This window comes from Muntiacus reevesi, chromosome 2 (assembly GCF_963930625.1).
Source record: "Muntiacus reevesi chromosome 2, mMunRee1.1, whole genome shotgun sequence".
NCBI lineage: Eukaryota > Metazoa > Chordata > Mammalia > Artiodactyla > Cervidae > Muntiacus > Muntiacus reevesi.
Genome location: NC_089250.1, coordinates 79405804 through 79428385, shown reverse-complemented (window position 1 = coordinate 79428385; position 22582 = coordinate 79405804). Strand labels below are relative to the sequence as shown.

Here is a 22582-nt window from a genome sequence, read left to right as displayed (position 1 = left end):
ACATGACTTTCCATGGACTGAACTGTGTCCTCCCCAAACTCATATGTTAAGCCCCAACCCTCAATGTGACTGTATTTGGAGACTGGGTCTTTAAGGAGGCGATTACGGTTAAATGGGATTGGAAGGGTGGGGCCCTGATCCAACTGGATTGGTGTCTTTATAAGAAGAGGGAGAAACACCAAAGATCCCTCTCTCCCTGCCGACACAGCAAAAAGGCCATGTCAGGACACAGCAGGAGGCAGCCACCGATCAGCAAGAAGGAGAGTCCTTAACGCCAGGCGGCGACCCTGCCGGCACCTTGAGCTGAGCCTCTGAAACCAGGAGAAAACTGGTTTCCGTGGTTTAAGCTGCACAGTCTGCAGCACTCTTCACGGCAGCCTAAGCAGACTAACACAGTTAAGATAAGAAGAAGGAGAGAGAAGAGAAGGGAGAGACAGAGGAAAGGTGAAATACAGTATTTTCACAATTCAGCTATAACACACGTTACTCAAACTATTCAGCATAAGCAAAGATAAATGAGATGATTTTCCTGAACTTATTTATTGCCTCAAACACAAAGCTAACATTACATGTTCCTGCTAATGTCAGTTTTATGTGAGCCAAAACTCCCAAAAGGCGTCTTATTTTTTCATTCATTTCTCGATGAACCTCATTTCCCAAGACTATTCCCTGACAGACCTTCTGTAGCAGAGAGAGAGAAGGGAAAAAAAAAAAAAAAAAAACCTCTCTTACACAGCCAGTGAAGCTATAGTTACTAAGCAACCTTCCATATATTTTAAAATAACTTGCAGCTTTTCAGCAAAAGGAAAGAGAATATTTAAGACTGTTAAGCTTCGAATTTCTAAAGCACACCTGAACCAAAGTTAGTTAGAGAAGAGATTTACTGCCACTTCTGGAACCCTTGGAATTCCCCTTCTGCCTGAAAACTGAAGTATGGCCACGGGCTCCGAGAAACTCTTGACATCTTCTGACAAGTGGAAAAGGCAAATTCTCATGCCCAGAGCAGTACTGAAATGAGGAGCGCTCTGCAGAATTATTCAGAATAACCAAAGAGGAGGAAGGTGTCAACTTGGCATCCGTCAAGCTGGAAGATATGCCTTCCCCAGGGGAAACTTCGTGTCTGGATCTCTGGAAGGAGCCCTCTATTCAATGCACGTGTCCAGTAACAAGAGCAGTTACAGCACAGGAGAGGCAGAAGACTCTCAAGTAATCAGAATCCAAAATCCTTACGGACTCGTCTTGAATTGCACCTTGCAGTGAGCTGAGTGCAAAAGGCCGGGTGTCGCTAATTAAATCCCTTCAGGATAAGCAACTGCAGTCTCAGCTTTCCAGATGTTGGGGTCATTCCAACATCATTCAAATCATACACACATATCCCCCCAATAACACTGCCTATTTTTTTAAGTCTTCACAAAATAAAGGTCCACAGCCTGTTCCCCTATTCTGTTGAAAACTTAATCAGTCCCAGCATGCAGAATTTTTCTATTTTATTTCATCATAGTGATTCTCCTTAAAATGAATCCACTGTCTTTTTGTTCTACTCTCTGAAAGACAGAAGATAATTAGTCAACATCGACTGCTTAAAAGCCTTCATGTATTTGAAAACTATTAATTAGCCAACCCACAGCCCACTCTTCTCCAACATTAGTAATCTCAGTGTCTTTTATCTTCCTTTGAAAGTCTTATTCTGCAGTCATTTCTGTGACTCACTTCTGAATTAAGTTACCTCTCCACATCTTGTTGAATGGATCAGTGAAATAAATGAATGATCCGTGATGGCAAGATGGCAGCCTGCAAAGGAATATGGAGATTTTTTTTTTTTTCTCACAGAGCATTTAAAAATATATAAATGAACTAACGTTTGAAAATCAAGTTTCACATAGAATTGGACTTCTGATTTTGCTTTAAAAATTGCGATAATTGAGAGAGTAGGATTGATACATACACTGTGTATGTGTGCTGTCTCTTCAGTTCAGTTCAGTTCAGTCGCTCAGTCGTGTCCGACTCTTTGCGACCCCACGGACGGCAGCACACCAGGGTTCCCTGTCCATCACCAACTCCCAGAGCTTGCTCCAACTCAAGCCCATCGTGTCCAACTCTTTACAATCCCCTGGGCTGCAGCCCGCCAGGCTCCTCTGTCCCTGTGATCTCCAGGCAAGAATACTGGAATGGGTTGCCATTTCCTCCTCCAGGGGACCTTCCTGACCCAGGGATCAAAGGCTCATCTCTTATGTCTCTTGCATTGGCAGGCTGGTTCTTTACCACTAGCACCACCTGGGAAGCCTGTATACACATTATCATGTGTAAAACAGCTAGCTAGTGGGGAGATGCTAATATAACACAGAGCGCTTAACCTGGTGCTCTGTGACAACCTAGAGCGGTGAGAATGGGGAGAAAGTGGGAGGGAGGGGATTTACGTATACTTACAGTCGATTCACACTGTTTACAGCAGAAATCAACACAACGTCGTAAAGCAATTATCCTCCAATTAAAAATAAATTAAAAAAAAAATTGCAATTGACAAAGTTGGATCCCTGGGCTGGATGTGAGAAGTGACTGCTTCCTTGAAGCAGGGCAGGTGTTATTTTCCCAGAATCCCTACCCAGCCCTCTTCACTTATTCATGGGACAAGCTTCTTCAAGGGCTTCCGAGTTTTTGACTTTTTGAAACAATATTTTCAACAATCTCCAAAAGAACTGCTCATTTTTGACTAGTTACTAGATGTCAGTAATCTAAAATTAATATTCACTGATCATCTACTATCTGACAATTACCCATTAATTCTCATAATTCTCACAACAGCTCTACTGTCTAGGTCTCCTGATTATTTTCACTTTATAGAACTGAGGCTCTAAGGTTAGGTAACTCAATAACAAACTGAAATGGCAGACATGGCATTTCAACATAGCTTTCTGAAAACAAAGCCTGTATTTCCTCTACACTGGGCCATCGCTCTCACCAGGAAAAAGTCCGTGTCACTGATGCAGAGGTAAAATGGATAGACTCCCAAGGTCATCAGTGGTAGAAAGGTCATGATGAACAATGAAAAGGAGCAGTTAAGTTAATTCCACTGCTAGTGTATCAGCCTACAACTAGTTAAGTGGTAGTAAGAACTGGGATTAGATTTCCAGAGTGTAGAGGCCATTCTTGACTTCAGGCAGATTCTGACCAGTGTTAAGATTTGGAATAAAAGAATTTAATTAACTTTTCTGCACTTTATATTGTCAAATGGAATATATGATTGCCATGTTTCTCCTGAAATTGAGTATAGTTATGAACATGTCCTAGGAAGCAGAGTTTTTGCTTATCTGTTTTTAAGCTTATTACTTCATTCAGTTTTCCCTACCAGTATAACAGGAGCTCATTATAAAGAGTCAGCCTATCTTCTTAAGAGTAGAAGCTTTGCTGTGGAACAGACCTGTGTTCACACTTAACCACTCAAGGACAAGTTACCTATAATCTCTAGGCTTCGATTTCCTCACTCGTAAAATAGGGAGATCATTGTAACCATAATTAACTCGATGGCTGTAGTAAGGATCATAAGGTAAGGTGAATGCAATCATAAACAGAAATCATTTGCCACTCTACCTGACAGACAGTATACACTCAGTTAAAGCTCAATAAACTCTTACTATTATTCTTGGGCTTCCTAGGTGGCTTAGTGGTAAAGGATTCACTTGTCAATGCAGGAGACACAGGAGACATGGGTTTGATCCCTGGGTCATGAAGATTACCTGGAGAAGGAAATGGCAATCCACCCCAACATTCTTGCCCGGGAAATCCCATGCACAGAGGAGCCTGGCGGGCTACAGTCCATGGAGTCACAAAGAGTCAGGCATGACTGAGCACACACGCAGTATTATCTACTTACTGGGAATTGTATTCCAGCTGAATATAACAGGAAACCAAATTCTGGGGCTCGTCCACTTATAGTCCTAAAGTGGCTGCTCAACCTCCTGTTACAACCCCATGTTACACTCTGAGAGAAGGGTAAGAGACAAGTTGCCGGTTGATTTTGCCCCTTTTAAAGGGCTTTACCATTAACTCCATCTGGTTCCTGAGCCTCAGCCAAGAAGCTGAGAAACGTGGTTAGTTTAGCCGGGTATATCATGACCCCAAACAACCTGGGATCTGCTGGTGAGTAAGAGGGAGAAGAAAGTGTCAATTTGATGTCCAGTAGAGTCCAGGAAACAAACTTGTATCACGGGCTGGTTAGGGGGAACAAACAGTTGATGCAAAATTTCTGAAACCTGCTCAGCACCACACAAAAGCTCGCTTTTGTTCCTCTCTGCTTCCTTCATTACTTTACATCCTATTCTTCCACTTCTAGCTGCAGAACCTCTTATGATCCTTCTCCAGAACCACAGCACAATAATTATGCAAAGACTAGGGCCAAAGTCAAGTCAGTATCACTGAAACAGAGTTTACCCTTCATAGCATATTTCTTTTTTTTTAAGTGTGCATTTTTTGAAATAGTAAATCAAAGTGCAGATTTCAATATAAAAGAATACTATTCAAGGGGAAAGGGGGGGAGGAATAAGTCAGGAGTATGGGTCTAACAGATATAAACTACTATATATAAAACAGATAAGCAATAAAGATTTACTGTATAACAGGGAACTATATTCACTATCTGGTAATGACTTATCATGGAAAAGAATCTGAAAAATATATATGTATACAACTGAATCACTTTCCCACACACCTGAAACTAATATAATATTGTAAACCAACTATACTTCCATTTTAAATATAGAAAATGTCCACCAAATGGGAGCTGTAACTTGCTGTGGTTTCTGGAGTCCAACAGCTCTGACCATCCTCGGACACAGACGCTATTATCCGCATTGTCCCGTGAACACCACGGCCAAAGAGCGTCTCAGGCTAGTCTTGGCGAGCCCACTGACACGTCCATTGCAATGGGCTGCTCTTTCAACTCCAAAAGCCCAGAAGTGAAATCAAGCGGATGCATCTGTTGACAGGGCTGTGCTCCCAATGGCCGAGCGGGGAGAGCAATTTCTGGTCCAGGGACTGCATGAAGCCAGGTGACCTTTCAATCCAGCACAAGTCAGGGTGATGCAAGCGAACCAAAGTAAAACAAAGCAGGGATTCCTGCAAATCAGGAAGAAGAAATGTCCTCTCTGATACCAGACCATGGAATCCTATACTGCATCCACTTTGAAAGCAAAAACGCTATTTCTCTCCATGTTCTAATAGTATTGTCTGTTTTTCCAATTAGCCATTAATATAAGGTGATTTTCTGAGTATACGTCTCCGGTTGTGGTTTAAAGAGATTAGCAATAAAACATCTCTCCTCACCATGACCAGAAAACTCATCATGAAAGGGCTTTATTCTATTCAATTCTAATCAGAAAGTAAAAAAAATTGTACAAGTGTGAAATTTAAAATAGGCTTTTTAAAAATGCTATTTCACTTACATATATTTCGGGATCAGGCATAAAGTGTGACTGTTAATCACTGAGCATTTGCAGACCGAGAAACAGCCCCTTGCACACCAGTCTTCCTCATCAAGAAATTCAGAAGAGAGAATCTTCCAGTAAAGAAAAAGGAATAATTCTGCTTCTTAGAGTAAAATCATTTCCAGGAAATTGTGTGTAAGCAAAGTAAGTAAATAAAAGGAAAGGTACATCAATATTAAAAAAAAAACCTGTCCATACTCTTGTCTGAAAGCCTCTGGTGGACATTTTTACCTCTTGGTATACCTGGGCAGTTTTCACTGGATTGGACCCCAGGCAGTGTGTGGGTATTCTGAAGCTGCGGCGGTAGGGATCCAGTACCATCTGTCCTGGAATGAAATTTCTCTCTGTGATCAAAGCTCTTGTCTTCAGCAGCATGAGTTCAACTTACAGAATTAATTAGAGAAAGTGGAGAGGAGAGAAAGGAGACTATTCTCATTAATAACCAATGTTCTCGTCACCACCTCGCATTGCGCAGTGAAGACAAATGAATGTAAAGTGCTTACCAAAATGCTAGATACCCTCTCGAGCTTAAAACCCACACACAACCTCTCATCATACAGGTACTCGGGTATCTAACAAAATCGTCCCCACAGCCGATAACTCTTCATGAAAGCCTCGCACAGCTCTCCAGAAACAATCCTACCTGCTTCCTCAGCATCATGGCCCCCAGCTCCTACCTACACTCTTCCCTCCAGATTCGCCGAGCTCCTGCTATTCTGCACATGGGTCAGGCTTTATTATATCTTCAGGCCGTTGCCTGCGCGATCCCCTTGCTTAGCAGACTCATTTCCACAGTAGGGCTCAGTGAAGTGAAGGAAAACATTCTAAAATTGTGTTTATTTATGTATATCTTGAATAAATAAGAAAATTTTTTCTAAAATATAATGCTGCTATATATGAATTGATAATAGAGCCTGTATATAAAGAATACGTGTTAAAACATTAAGAGCTACTTTTCTATTTGGCCACACCACACAGCATGTAGGATTTGAGTACCCCGATCAGGGATCAAACTCACATCCCCTGCAGTGGAAGCGCAGAGTCACAACCACTGGACTGACAGGGAAATCCCAGGAGTGGCTTTTTCAATTGAATGAATTACATAATCAAAAACATTTGAAGACTATGGATCTAAACACCCTCTGTGTCTCACAATCCCATTTCAGCCCAGCTCCACCTGAAGCAGGAAGTAACAGAATATTGTAAATCAACCATATTCTAATACAATTTTCTTTAAAAGATCTAGAGGTGAAAGCAGCAAACCCATGAATTAGATCCTACCAATGAACAATGCCCATGACCAAGTGTCCTTTGTGACATATTTCACTTGATGGTACCAGCATTCTAAAAAGAAAGCCATTCATGTTCGAGATTGAAAACGGCAGTATAACAGAGAATTACACTTCATTTTTTACCTTTATAGTTAAAATTGAAATTTTATTATTTTTAAAAGTGATACGTTCATATGGTTCAAATTTCTAAATGATTTCAATTGTATTTACTCATGTGTTTATTCAGTTGTGTTTATTTACTGGTTGATTGACTATTTATTAATTAGCTCCTTCCTCTTAGTTTTATTTCCCCTGAACCAGTCACCTATTTGCAAGGACAGCCAGCTTCTTATGCAAACACTAGCATGTACATACAAATGCAAATATACAGCCCCATTCCCCTCCTTTCCCACACAAATACAGCCTTTTACACACTGGGGATCAGTACAGGCTATGATTTGAGAAATATTTTTCAATAGCCAGAAAAACAAATCACCCTGTGTTAAAAGCACAATTTCACTTACTAAGGAAAAACCTCTAGGACTTCCTTGGTGGCCAGTGGTTAAGACTCTGGGCTTCCAGTGCAGTGGGCGTCAGTTCAATCCCTGGTCCGGGAGCGAAGAGCCCACATGCCGCCTGACACAGCCAGAAAGAAAAAAGACCTCAAGGGATAAAAACTATGTACAAAGCTGTTCTTTGCAATACTATCTATAATAACAGTAATAAAGGAGATAATAACTTTAAGGATTCCAAATTAACAAAATGTTTAACACAGTGGAAAACCATGAACCAGAAAAAGAAATTAAATTGATCTTTAAGTAATGATGAGGAGAGATTTCCAAATTTATTAAGTAACACAGGGTGAGTGCAAAATAAAGTATATTGTATATACACCAAATATGTGGGGGAAAGGAGTGCAAAAAATAACATATATATGTTTATCTATATATTTATATATATATATATATGTATATGTTGATATATGCCTGAAATACAGCTGAAAAAATAACAGCCGTAAGAAGCTATACCACTGATTGCCTATTTGGATAATACTGGGGAACAGGATGAAAGAATTTTTGCTGTGTACTATTTTTTAATTTTAATTGCTGGAATTTTATGCCATGTGAATACCTATAAAATCTTTCATTTAAATAGCATGAAATCATTATAATAATATTAAAACCACAGGTTAAATGAGCACATTTATCATTAATGTTTTTTCCTTTGACTCACTGTTTATCTGTTAGTACCAAGAACTAAGCCTTGCACATAGTCGGCACTCAACAAAAGGGATTAAATAAATGAATGCAAGGACCTACAAATGAAAATACACTCATTAAATATTTTAAACTAGAGGAATAATTAGGTCACTGGTGTGTGTGTGCTAATCGCTCAGTCGTGTCCAACACACTGCGACCTCATGGACCTTGGACCTCCAGGTTCCCGCTGTCCATGGAATTTTACAGGCAAGAATACTGGCCATTCCCTTCTTCAGGGGATCTTCTCCATCCAGGAATCGAACCCAGGTCTCCGCACCGCAGGCAGATTCTTCACTGCCTGAGCCACCAGGAAGCCCAGGTCACTGGTGTAGTGATTACTGAACAGGTCTCAGCCGCTGATGCGGTTTCTGATCAAGCCACACACACCACAAGTAGCCAGAGGCACAGGGTCACTTACGAGGAGAGAACTCACTAGAAAGAACACACTCTCTCTTGATTAGCTCTTCCAGCTTCACAGACGTAAATTGCTTTATCGATGGAATATAATTAATAAAGAGCAAAACCAAATCCAGTGCCCTCCGCTGTCAGCAAGTATAACAAGCAAATTGCATTTCAGAGTATTAGCTGAGGAACTAAAATTTGCTCAAAATTCAGAAACAGATCCTCTTTCCAGTTCTGGAACAAATGAAACCAAAGCGGTCATTGAGCTCATTTGGCAGTAGCTCCCAGCGGGCTGGAGACAGCAGAGCTCACCACCGCGAGTGCAGTCGCTCAGTCGTGTCCGGCTCTTTGCGACCCCGTGGACTGCAGCGCGCCAGGCCTCCCTGTCCATCACCACCTCCTGGCGCTCACTCAAACTCATGTCCTTCGCAAAGAGCGTATCTAATTTTTCTCTATGATGAAATTCCCAACTGAGCTAAAGAATCTTCAGAGTGTCTAAACGAAGGATATCACAAGACAATGTATATATCTTCATGCTAAGGGCAGAAATTTACACGGAGGGCTGCGGTTATGACTTTATCACTGAGTTCAGAATTCAGAGCCATGTTCTATAATCAGTGAATGGAAGACCATGAAACAAATAGGACGTCAGCTTCATCTGTGGCAGGCTGCTGGATTTCTCGTCTTAAAAACTGGCCTTTATCCCTTCACACATTGCTGACAGCAGGATAAACTGCTAAGGATCTTAGGCAAGTGAATTCACAATGTAGATCAATGGTCATAAAAATATTTAAATGCTTGAGCCTCATAAGCACACTGGTTATTAAGGTGTAATCTAAAACATGGTCAAAAATGTAAGCCTGAGCATTATTTGAACTAGAAACAGTTAAACTGTTTTAACTATCAAGTAGGTTATGTACCTACTCAACAGAGTACTATCGACATTAAAATTATAGTTTGAAAGATGATGTAACCATTTGGGAAAGTGTATATAACACACTTTAAAACATACACAGGATATGACATTATAAATATATAATAGCTGCAACCATGAACAACTTTAGAAGCACGGGGGGAAATGGAAAGAGATACACCAAAACAGCACCCTTGCATTGGGGTACTGCTGCTGCTGCTCAGTCGCTTCAGTCGTGTCCGACTCCGTGTGACCCCGCAAACCGCAGGCTCCTCTGAACCTGGGATTCTCCAGGTGAGAACCCTGGAGCAGGCTGCCATTGGGGTACTAGGCTTATGTAATTTATTACAGGGAAAAATAACGGAAAAGCTAGCAAAACTGTACCAGCGCAAAGAGGAAAGACATTTATTGCCGTCAGCGTGGTCTCTCCTGGCCCTTTGGTGTCCCGTGTTCAAATTTATGTTGAATGAGACAATCTTGGTTATTAAAATTCTTCTGAGGATCCTATATATGGAGCCCAGCTTTAGACTATTAGTCTATTTTTCTAAAGGAATCAATAAACTCACAAAGACTGCCCAGACACCCAGCTGCACTCTCCTGTCATTGGTTTTCAAGTCAGTTAATTGTATGACATTCACTTTGATTTCATTCAAATCCATTTCTTACTCTTTTCCTCATTAGCAACTTCAAGATTTCTTACTTTCAGAGCATCAGGTAAAAAGTAGTGCAAGAAAAATATCTAAAAGAGGCAGTTTTACAGGAGTAACTCAAAATGTTTAGTTAGTCCTGTTACTAATATCAAAATTTTAAAGACTGGGTCTATGGACCTGCGTTGCAGGTTAAGCAGAGGAAGGCATGGTCTGAACCTCCTGCATCTCCTGTTACTAGCAGGGCAATCTTGACTGGATTACACATTCTCTATAAGCCTAAATCCTTTACCTGTAAAAGGAGGACAAAGATAGTATATCATAAAGGTCTGAGAATGAATTCAAACCCAGATTTAACCATTGTGCTAGACACTCACTCAAGTAGTGGGATGAACCACAGGAACAGAGGTGGGTGTCTTGTCTGTGTGACCTTGGTAAATTACTTCGGCTCTCTGTGCCTTAATCTTAGCAACACTAAAGGCCCTTTTAAGGTGGCCAGATATGATGGAAGTGGTGACTCCTCCCACTTAGCATTCATTCCACTAATATTGGCTCACCAGCAGCAAAGTAACTGCAGCAGAAGCAGAACATCCCAGAAGCAGTTTCTGGGAGCGATGTGCGATTCAATACACCTTCGGGTCTGAACACCACCCGGATGAAACTTCCAGGTCCCCCTGCCTCCGTGTAGGTGTATATAACAGAACTAGCATGGACAGTGGGACCACAGAGAGAGAAGCTCAAAGCTGCTCAGTCGTTGACCATTTCTGTCTTTCTGGAAAACTTCTAGCTTCTTTGATCTTGACTTTCCTGAAACTTTAAATGAAGTTAATAAAACCTGCCTTAAAGTGTTAGATTCAAAAAGATGATGAATGCAGAAAATACAACATGGCATTGAAGAATCTTCACTCCCCTTTCAAAGGGAATAACACCAACATGTTCAGCTGCTCAGTCGTGTAAATGCTGTTCCAAGAGGCCATGAAATGTGCCCAGGCTCAATTCCAAGTTCATCCTGCTTTCATCTCGCTGGGCCATATGACCTAGAACAAGCTATGTCACTGCTCTGACCTTTACTTTGTTCATTTATAAAATGCGGTCATGAGTCACAACTAATTCCCCTGTATGTGTATATAAAGCTTTGCCTAATGGCACCAACTATTATTAAGTGCCCTACTATTATCAATCATATTGGAACCAGACATTATTGTTAGGTCCAAATTCACTATATTGATTCATAGAGTTCCTAATAATTTCTATCAATATTTCTACATTTCTACAAATTACCACCAACCACATTGACATGGCAATTAGCTGGCTTTATTCTTCTACAGAAAAATCTTTATTTGGCTGGAGGGTCAAAACCTACAAAAATACTATTCAATAGCTTTTGGAAACAAATCTTTACAAAACTAGCTCGAAGGGACATGATTCTTCCTTGAGTTCTATTATTATCCTAAACAAAGGATTTGGGCTCCACAATTTACACAGTTCACCAAGAACATGGCTCTGAAATACTGGATGTAATTTTGCTATCTAAGAGCAAATATCAACACCTGCAAAATGATACAGCACATCGGAAGTAAACAGATCATCAAGATACACTGAAATTCCAAATCAGCTTGATTTGTTCTGAAAATCTGACCCAACTTCCTTCTCACCTTTCTCCAAAGGGTGAAAGGCACTCCTTCTCTCACTGCTGAAGCTGCCTGCCGAGCTTAAATATTTGAATATAGAGTTCAAATCCCATCCTTCTCTCTTGATAAACTAGAGTTGTTGCTCTTCCCTTGATAAACTTAATATGACATGTAAAAAGACCATGTAATTCTACCAATTTATGATCGTGAGATGTTGCTAAAACCCTGGGCTCTCAACAGTCCTGATTAAAACATTAATAGTGATCACTAAAGGAAAATACATTTCATTTTAATTGTGAGGATGTCTTACAATATTTTTGGCAAAGCCATAATGATTACGTTAGGGTGCAGAAAGTCACATGGCCAAGCTTTCTCTCCTGCAAAAGAAAATACACAGTAGAAGTCCCGTGTGATGGCTTCACACAGGAATGAACAGGATCTGTGACTCTCCCGTGTTCCAAAGGGAGGCATGAGAGGAAAAGTCAGTGGAGTTACTGGATGTTGTCTTTCAGGATAAGACAATATATGAGGATATGCCCTTGCCACGTAGAGAATGAATTCTTAATTTACTAAGTAGAATATGTTCACTAAAAATAAAGTCATCTTCCAACCACTGTCCTCCACGTCTGGCCACTTAGTGTCATGATACTATCTTTTTATTGTACTACAAAAGGTACAAATGTGCATCACTAAAAACAAACAAATGGGTAAACAAATTTAAAGGCACAAAGCTTAAAAAGCAAATGACCACCCATCTTACTTTACCCACAGCATCCCACTTCTCAGAGGGAAGCACAGCTGCTACACAAGATGTATGACCAGAAGCTGTCCCCGTCTTCATTTTTCTATGCTCACACACAAAAACTTATGTGCACACCTCTGTGCCAAAATTTCCCTTTTTTCTGCCACTTTTTTTTTGCACACTTAACAATATGTCAGGATAATTTCACATTGTAGATTTCACAGCTTAAAAATATGATTTCTGAGGGAAATCACCAAAAACCGGGGCAACCCCAGAGGCTGCAAGGGTGCAGAGACTGGGTCACTCCTGTGCTGCTGCTGTGAACACAAAATGTGAAAACCAGTTTGGCGGTTTCCTGTAAAACCAAACATGCAACTACCAATACACACGGCAATGGTACCCCTAGAGCGTTTTCCTAGAGGTATGAAAATTTACATTCACACAAAAACCCTAGCCCAAATATTTACATTAACCTATTCATAAGAGCCTAAAATGGAAAACACCCCCCAGATATCCCTCAATATATGAACAGCTAAACAAACTATGGCACATCCATACCCTCGACTACAGCTTAGCAGGAAAAAGGAATAGCATCCGATCCCATCATTTCATGGCAAATAGATGGGGAAACAACAGAACCAGTGACAGAGTTTATTTTCTTGGGCTCCAAAATCACTGCAGATGGTGACTGCAGCCGTGAAATTAAAAGACTCTTGCTCCTTGGAAGAAAAACTATGACAAATCTAGACAATGTACTAAAAAGCAGAGACATTACTTTGTCAACAAAGTCCCTACAGTTGAAGCTATGGTTTTTCCAGTAGTCATGTATGGATGTGAGAGCTGGACCATAAAGAAGGCTGAGCACCAAATAACTGATGCTTTTGAATTGTGGTGTTGGAAAAGACTGTTGAGAGTCCCGTGGACAGCAAGGAGATCAAATCAGTCAATACTAAAGGAAATCAACCCTGAATATTCATTGGAAGGACTGAAACTGAGTCGAAACTCCAATACTTTGGCCACCTGATTCGAAGGACTGACTCATTAAGAAAAACCCTAATGCTGGGAAAGATTGAAGGCAGGAGGAGAAGGGGACGACAGAGGATGAGATGGTTGGATGGCATCACTGACTCAATCGACATGAGTTTGAGCAAACTCCGGGAGTTGGTGATGGACAGGGAGGCCTGGCCTGCTGTGGTCCGTGGGGTCGCAAAGCGTCGGACACAACTGAGCGACTATCAACGACCACCATCCACACCCACAGAACCCACAACAACCACCACAATTCCAGAGAATTATACTGAGTTAAAAAAACTCCAAGCACTCCATACTGCATGGTCCCATTTGTATAATATTCTGAAACGATGAATGATAAAACCACAGAGATGGAAAACAGATTCGCGGTTGTCGGGGCTTTGGAGCTGTGGGGCGGGGGTGGGGGGAGATGAAGGGGCAGCTATAAAAGACAACAGGGAGGACCCTGCTGTGAGCGGACGCTCTGTGCCTTGGTGGTATACCAGCATCCTGACTGCGACGCTGGGGACCTGAAAAACATCACCACTGGGAGAAGCTGGGGAAAGGGCGTGGGCTGTCTCTGTATTATTTCTTACACCTCACGTGAACCTACGATTATGTAGAAGCTGAAAGCTTGGCCTTTTTTAAGCTGCAGCTTGTTTCAGGTGCGGCACTCAGGATCGCGGTCTTCGCTGCAGCAGGCAGGATCTCTAGCTGCGGCCCGGGAAAACGACGCTGCGGCATGTGGGATCCAGTCCCCCGACCAGGGGTGGAACCCGGGCCCCCTGCCATGGGAGCTTGGAGTCTGAGCCGCTGGACCACCGATAAAGTCCCTAAAATTCTAATTTAAAAAAACGAGACAGTGGTTCTTCACTGATTTGGAAATCTGGAGGGTGGGAGGTGAGAGGTTTGGGGACACAGAAGTCCAGATTTCTCTAAGAATCCCATAAAAGCTGTGACGCATCACCTGAGGACAATCATTCGCACCCTCTGCATAACACGGCGCACACAGCTAACACTTCTATTCTCTGAGACCCAGGGCACCGACAGTCTAGAAAACTCATAAAAATAAACACAGCCTGCCAACTGCTCTGAAAAACCTCATCCAAAATGCAGGCATCTGCATTCTAGAAGGAAGCTATTTTAACTTCCACATTCACATATGTCTGTGGCATTTCTAAACTATTAGTTTCATTTTGAATTTCACAGAAACAGGGCATTTGCAGGATGGAAGCAGACTAATCTCTTCCTGGCTTAGAATCCCTGAAGATTTGATTTCCACCCGATCAGAATCAAATTCCTAGAGTAACAGGAAAATCAAATTTCCCCTCCCTCATTTCATAAAAACGAAACAAGGAAAGACCTGAAGATACCTTTTCACTTCAATATTTGACCTGTTGCTCAGATGAATTCTTCCTTAACTAGAGTGAATATATTAATCTCATGTTAATAACACCAGCCCCAAAACAGACTGTCAATTCCCCACGGATGTTGACCACATGTCTTATTTAGGGTAGTGTTCCCTAAGCTTCTTAACATGAGTATTCACTCCATAAACATCTGATGCATGTTAAAATAAAGCAAATAAACCCCGAATAAAAACTGAATTCTTAAAATACCAAAGATAATGATCCACAAAACTGCTTAAAAAATAAACATTTCCAGTCATCTCATGAATATTATAAAAAAATACATTGGCAGATGTGGGGGAAATGATCACGTCCATAATTTGGTTTATGTCTACACACAAAATCACTAAATTGGCCATTCTTTGCTTAAATCAGTTTTGGGGCTGATGATTAAAGGCTGACTTTATCCACAGCGACGATCAAATAAAGATGACTACAAAACCAGCTGGAAAGAACTTCTGACATGAAACCAGGGAGGCTGATTCAAATGGGATACTAAGGATTCTTGTGTGTGTGCGCGCGCGTGCATGCATAATCGTGTCTGGCTCTCTGCAACCCCATGGACTGTAGCCCACCAGGCTCTTCTGTCCATGGGATTTCCCAGCAAGAATATCGGAGTGGGCTACCATTCCCTTCTCCGGGGGATCTTTGCAACCCGGGGATGGAACCTGGATCTCCTGCATCGCAGGCAGATTCTTCACCACTAATTCCACCTGGAAAGCCAGTCTTCTGTGAGTGTATGACCATAAATTTCTCTACAGGAAGCCAGCCTCCAAGTCTCTTCTCCTTAGGAAGGAAAAGGGTGCTTCATGGAGCTTACTGAATGATTGCATGTGCTTGTGTGCACACGTGTGTACACACACTCATGTACTGACGGCAGGACTTCACTGATGGCAGGACTTTCCTGGTGGCTCAGTGGAAAAGACTTTGCCCACCAGGGCAGGAGACACAGGTCCTATCTCTGGGTCGGGAAGATCCCCGGGAGGAGGAAATGGCAGCCCACCCCAGTGTTCTTGCCTGGAGAATCCTGTTGACAGAGGAACCTGGCGGGCCACAGTCCAGGGGATCACAAAAGAGGCGACACGACTTAGCGACCGAACTGGTGGCATGTGATTAATTTATTCCATTCTTATGATTTCAATGTTAGTAAGGAATATAACTTTGCCACGATATCATAAAAAATGCACAGATTCCTGATCATCTCTGCATCCTAAAACCCTAAATGAAAAATGAAACGTCTCTGGCATACTGGGTCAGGTGAAACTGAGAAACGAAAGGGGTGAGAAAATATTTCCACCTAAAATTTAACCAACTTTTCAAATCTAATCTGCCAGTTCCCCCACCCCGGGAAAAGATCCTCAAATTAACAGTTTTGCTCTTGTCTGATGAGCTTGCTCAAACCAAGTTTGTATACAGATAAGTTTCTCTGTTCCTGACATTTTTGCCATGTATCTAAAGATCAGGAAAAATTATACAATGGCCAATATCCCTGGCCATGACCTAGCATCAGTGGTTGTACAGTAACTACTTCACAGGTGCTACATCTGTTTTCCTAACTAAACAGTAGAGTTCTCTCAGGATGAGAGCTATCACAGTAGAAGAGGCATACCACCACCACATAAGCATCATTATCCTCTAACAGCACTGGTGGTAAGAAGAAGAGCAGAAATGAACATGGGTTGGGTTTCCACTGTGTTAAGCCTTTCATGAGGATCTTCTATTAGGTGGATATTAGGAGCCTCCCTATTTTTACAGAAGACTGAGGCTTCTTAATATTAAATAACACACCAAAAGTCACATAACCAGTCGCTGAATTGGGATTTTAACAGTCTCACGTCAAAGTTCATGCTCTTAAGCCAGGAGACAGTGATGGATTCATTCATTCATTCAATAAATCTTCATCAAGGTCTTCTCCATGCTGGAAACTGCTCCAGGCACTGGGGGGTTCAGCTGTAATTGATGGTTCATTCATTCATTCAATAAATTTTCATCAAGCGCTTCTCCATGCTGGAAACTGTTCCAGGCACTGGGGTTCAGCTATAATTGATGGATTCATTCATTCATTCAATAAATCTTCATCAAGTGCTTCTCCATGGTGGAAACTCTTCCAGGCACTGGGGTTCAGCTATAACTGATGGTTTCATTCATTCATCCAACACATTTTCAAGTATTTCTTCATGCTGGCACTGGGGTTCAGCTATAATGATGGATTCACTCACTCATTCATTCATTCACACAATAAACCTTCATCAAGTGCGTCTCCATGCTGGAAACTGTTCCAGGCACTGGGGTTCGGCTACAATTAAAAGAGAAGTTCCAGCCCTCATGGAGTTCCACACGCTATTTGGGAGATATAGGCAATCAACAGGTAAAACCTACAGACAGATCAGTAGGTAAGTGGATGCTAAGTCTAGAGAGAAAAAATGGAAGGGACATGGGGACAGAAGGAGGGAAGAGACAAAACCAGAGGGCTGGAAGGTTTCGATGAGAAGGCGGCACTTGCAGAAAGGTTTGGAGGAGGTGAAGAGAGAGATAAGCTGGTGGAACAGTATTCCAGACAGAGGGAGGAGCAAGAGAGACACTCTGAGTCCGCACAGGACCTCGGAGCTGGCGGTAAGGCCGTTACTAGGGGTCGCAGGGAAAGGCTTTTGTGGTCTGAGCAGCGAGGGAGATAAACCAGGAGGGTATGACAATATTTGGGGGCTTGGGCCAGGGCGGTATGGCAGATGGTGTGAGAGGTCATTGGACTCTAGCTATACTTCCAAAACGAAGCTTACAGCATCTCGTGATGGACTGGCTGTGGTGTAAGAGATAAGGGAAGCAGCGAGAAAGGAGGCTAAGTTTTGATCCTTTGCTGCTTGTTTGTTTGACTGATTTTCACCAGGGCAACTGAAATACCGGGACCTGTAGTGGCTGAGATACAGACTCCAGGAGAAGCCGGCTGGGATGGAACCATGGGTGGTTGGATATATTAAGTCTGAGACTAGCAGCCGACCAGACGAAGATGTAGGCTGATGGGAGAAGAGGCCCTTCCTTGGTAGGTGGGCAGAGATGCTGCTGAGAGGCAAATGGGGACTTCCCCGACACACCCACCCTCCCAGGGGCTCCCCTGGGGGTCCCGTGACTAAGACTCCACGCGCCCGATGCAGGGCGCCTGAGGTCGATTCCTGGTCAGGGAACTAGATCCCATAGGCTCAACTAAGACTCAGCACACCCAAATCAATAAATAAATGTCAAAAAGTAAATAGAATCAAGTAATCAAGGGGAACTGCGTGGAGCTAAAGTAAACAGGCGTGAGTTTAAGCCCTGAGACTTGCCGGGTGGACACGGCCGACGGTTCCTGCCCGGGCAGTCCTCTGGGCTGCACGGGAAGAACCCGAGTGAGCGCAGCCGGTGACGCGCCTGAGCACACGCGAGGCCATGGTTGCCGCTGAGACACTAGTCACGCCCGACTCTCTGCGACCCCATGGACTGCAGCACCAGGCTTCCCCGTCTTTCATTATCTCCCAGAGTTTGCTCAGACTCAGGTCCATCGCTAATGATGTGCAACTCACCCGATTCGCCATTCCTCTAAAAACACACGTTTAATGCCTTTAGTGGGTTTGCCAAACAACTGTGGACAGACCCCTCCCCACCCACCAAAGCAGTGCCATCGACATTCCTGAACAAATGCAGCCCCCGACTGGACGGCTCCAACGGAGATGAGGTTGGAGAGTAAAGACGTGACGGTGTCACTCACTGAGACCCATCTGAACAGGGGTGGTCTTAGAACGTCTCATGTCTTGTGAAAAATCACTTAAATGTATTATATTTGTGTGTCTGTGTGTGTGTGTGTGTGACATGCATGCTGTGTCTTAGTGGGGATAACTACAAATGTGTGTGAGAGCAGGGCTTTGGCGCTAGTGGTAAAGAACCTGCCTGCCAACGCAGGAGACATAAGAGACGCGGGTTCGATCCCTGGGTTGGGAAGAGCCCCTGGAGAAGGGAATGGCAACCCACTCCAGTATTCTTGCCCCGAGAATCTCATGGACAGAGGAGCCTGGTGGGCTACAGTCCATAGCATCGCAGAATCAGACACAACTGAAGCGATTTAGCAGACACACAAGTGGGGGCAAGGAACTTAGTAATAATCAAGTCTGTGAATATGATATAGGCCCCTTGGAGACGGCATCACATGTTGCAGTGTATATTTTCTTGGTGCCTCGTGAGAAATAAATCAGCATTAAATAACAACAACAACAAATCACAAATCACTTAAATGTATTATATTTGTAAAAAGTGCATCCAAGGAAAACTGCATAAACATGTATGCCTTTGGACACTTCTAGACAGAAAGATAAGGAAATCAATAATTCCTGTATCCTTCCACCAACCCTAACTCGTCTCTAATTATACCAAAGAAATGATGCAATCAGAACCAAAGCTGTATGCTCTCAGTGCATTTTCATAGATGTTATCTTATCTGAAGTTCACTGCATCGTTAAACACTGTTCACTGTACAGATAAGAAAACTGAGGCCAAGAGAGGTCAAGGGTCACAAAGCTAACAAGTAACAGAAGGAGAGTTTGTCTCTTTTCTTCTTTCTCCAAATCTGCAGGGGCGTTCCTAGGTACAACAGCTGCTCACCATGAAATGTTGTTTTCTTGTTTAATTATAAACTCTCCTAAATATGGTTCTAATCCTCAGACACTTGTCTGGATTCCATTAATAAAGCCACCATGTCATATTAGTTCCTCAAGAGGCTTATGAACTGCAAAGTCAGGCATGCACTTTTAGTTCAATCCATGTTCAGCGTGCATGAACTGAGCACCTACAGTGTACTAGCATAAGCCCTACCACTTTGAGACTTGCACATGCTGCGGGCTGTTCTAAGCTATCTTCTGCCTCCATCAGCTCCACTAACATTTCCTTCTTTAGCCTGAAGGTCCCTATGCCGTTTTCCCAATGCATTCTTCTTGATGCTGCCATTAAAACTTTAGCTTGCAGTGTTTCTGACAGCCTCTTCAGTTTCTAATGATAAATTATACTATTTAGAACACTTTTTAAAATTAAACTGGTGATAAAACCAAACTGAACAAATAAAACTAGATTTTGATTATTTTTGACTTTTTCTCTTCATGAACAATAACCATCATTCAATAAATATTCCAAAATCTATTTGAGTATTAACACAGATACAATGAATAAATCCTAAGAAAGTACACTTCTGTTGGCATTCAAAATACTATAAAATATAAAGTAAATGCAAAGTAAACTACTTTTCTTTTCCTTCGTATATCTGTCCAAAAACATTGGTACACACACGGGACTCTACATTATGTCAGTAGTAATATCACAGAAAAAAGTCTCAATTACTGTAAACTAGAAAGTTAGGGTAACTAGTTTTTCAAATAAATCATCACGTGTCACAATTTGGCATAAACTGATCCTTATGAATAATTCACATTTTGTACATTAATAATTCACGTCCTCTTTCTATTGGAATGCTCTCTAACACAGAATGGATGTCTCATCAATTTCCTCAACTGACATGATGGAGTAAATCTAAAATTAGGATGGTGTTTTCAAATGCTCTTTTAACACTGTAACACTTGGCTGGCCCACAGGGTTACGAAAAATAAAAAGTTCCTATTATTTCTGACCCTTTGCATGACGGTCATTAGGTTAAGTGCCCTAACAAAAGCTGTTCCCGTTGATTAGAATGTCTGCATAGCAGAGAAGAAAACCAAGGAAAGTCACAGTTGATAGGGTGAGTTCTCTTACATTGCTCCCTAATTATATATTTGCATATTCACAATTGCACAGGACATAGTTGCTAAAATATGGTAACCAGCAGGAAAAGTGCTAAAACATGATAACCAGCAGGGAACGAAAGGAAGAAAATAAAGGAAAGAGAGAGAGGAAGAAGAGGGAGGAGGAAGGAAGAAAGGAAGCAAAGGACGGAAACAAACCAGGTAAGAGCTTTTAATAGTTTCGGGTATTTCCCATCAGCATGTTTTCCTGTATAGCTGTTCAACATGGTGAAATTTCAATTTCCAGTAAAATTATCTGGTGCATTAACAAGCCCAAAGATCAAATAAGAGAACAGTGCCAGTGACGTGTATTTGTGAAGAAAGATGTTCAAGTTATCCCTGTGGCCATTCATGACATTACCATTTTTTCAGACATTAGCAAAGTAAACTTTTCTACCCCCAACCCCCTCGCCCCAAAGTACACAATGAAAAAAAAAAAAAAAAAAAAGCAGCAACAGCACCCGACACAAAGCAAAGAGAAATGAGGCAGCTTGAAATTAAAAAAAAAAAAATCACTCCGGTATCCTCTTCCTCCCTCAAGAATTCCTTAGCCACCACTCAAGCCCAGAGAGGAGCAGAGTCAGTTCTCTCTGAAGTTCATCAATGAGGGAGAAGGGAGAAGGGCCACAGAGAGGGGGTTTCAAAGGAGGACCCATCCCTGCGCCAACATCTGCCCACACCGGGCCCTGCGGTGCCTCCACCCCTCCTTCCAGCACAGGCTTAAGGAGAGCGCCAGCTCTGGGCCGGGGGTTCGGTTCCGCCCTGAATAGGCAGCGCTCCAGCGGGCATCCGGGAACACGCCCCCCGCCCAGGCTCAGGACGAGACACCTGCCCACGGCGCCCTCGCCAGCTCCTGGGCCGGGGCTGGTCACCGGCCACCGCTCGGAGTTCCGAAAACAGCCCTTCTCCTGGCAGACGTGTCTCTCCCGGGCCGGGGGTCACGGAGCCGGTTCGCACCCGGAGCGCCCGCCCCGCCTCGCCCGGCCGGTCCGTCCCCCACCCCCGCTGGAGTGAAGTTGGCGGCTGGCGGGCCAGCGGGCACCCGGAGGCTCGGCGCCCCCGCGCGGGTTCCTCGGCGCCGACTCCCTTGGCTACCGAGAAATGTCTATTTCCGTTCGATGGGCTCCAGAGGCTACCGAGGCGGCCACGCGGCCACCGACGGAAAGCCGAGTCACCCGGGAGACAAAGATAGACCCGCGACTCCCCGAGAGCCGCCCGGCGGCTGCCCCGGGCGCGCTCCAGCCGGGAAGGCGCGGCGAGGCGCGCCGGCTCCCCCAGGGCCGCTGGCCTGGGGTCGGGACCCTGCACCCGAGCAGGCAGGCGGGAGCGGGGTCCACACTCACCCCCAGGCGGCGGCTCCGGATCCTCACGTAGCCTTGCTTCACGATGTCATTGAAACTGGAGGCCATCCCGGGCGGCCGGCGAGCTCCCCGCGCCCAGCGCGCGCCCTAAGTGGCCTCGGGTCGAGACGGGGCTCTGGGCTGGGCTGGGGGCGAAAGCGCAGACCGAGCGGCGGCGGCTCCGCGCGGCGTCAGGAGGCGCGCATCACTTTCCCGTCCCCGAGCCTGAAAGTGGGCGGCCGGCTCGCAGCCGGGAAGGAGGGAAGGGGGAGGGGAGACGGGGGAGGAGGGGAGTGGGGGAAGGGAGGGAGGGGGGAGGGGAGGAGGAGGGGAGGGGAGAGGGGGGAAGGGGGCAGGAGGGAGGGAGGGAGGGGAGAGGGAGGAGGGGAGGGAGGGGTGGGGAGGGAGGGGCGGCGCCCAGGGATCCAGCCCTATTTCTGGGAGGGGGGAGGGGGCGAGGGGAGGGGGAGCAGGGGGGAGGGGAGGGAGGGGCGGCGCCCAGGGATCCAGCCCTATTTCTGGGAGGGGGGGAGGGGGAGCAGGGGGAGGGGAGGGAGGGGCGGCGCCCAGGGATCCAGCCCTGCCTCTCCTCTCGGGGTGGGTGGGGGGAGGAGAGGGAGCAGGCGGAGCTGCAGGCCGCCCGCAGGCGGACAGCCTTGAGGGCGCCCTCTTCCCCCCACCCCTC

General features: G+C 44.0%; 1 protein-coding gene across 1 annotated transcript in view; it reads right to left on the bottom strand.

The window, feature by feature from the left end:
- The window catches only part of DOK5 (docking protein 5), a 136892-nt gene extending 114725 nt beyond the window's left edge, over nt 1–22167 (bottom strand). The window contains exon 1 of the mRNA XM_065922221.1: nt 21901–22167. Within this exon, the coding sequence (XP_065778293.1) occupies nt 21901–21966 (66 nt within the window). The 5' untranslated portion in view covers nt 21967–22167. The remainder of the gene's footprint in view (nt 1–21900) is intronic.
- Between the last annotated feature and the right edge of the window lie 415 nt (nt 22168–22582).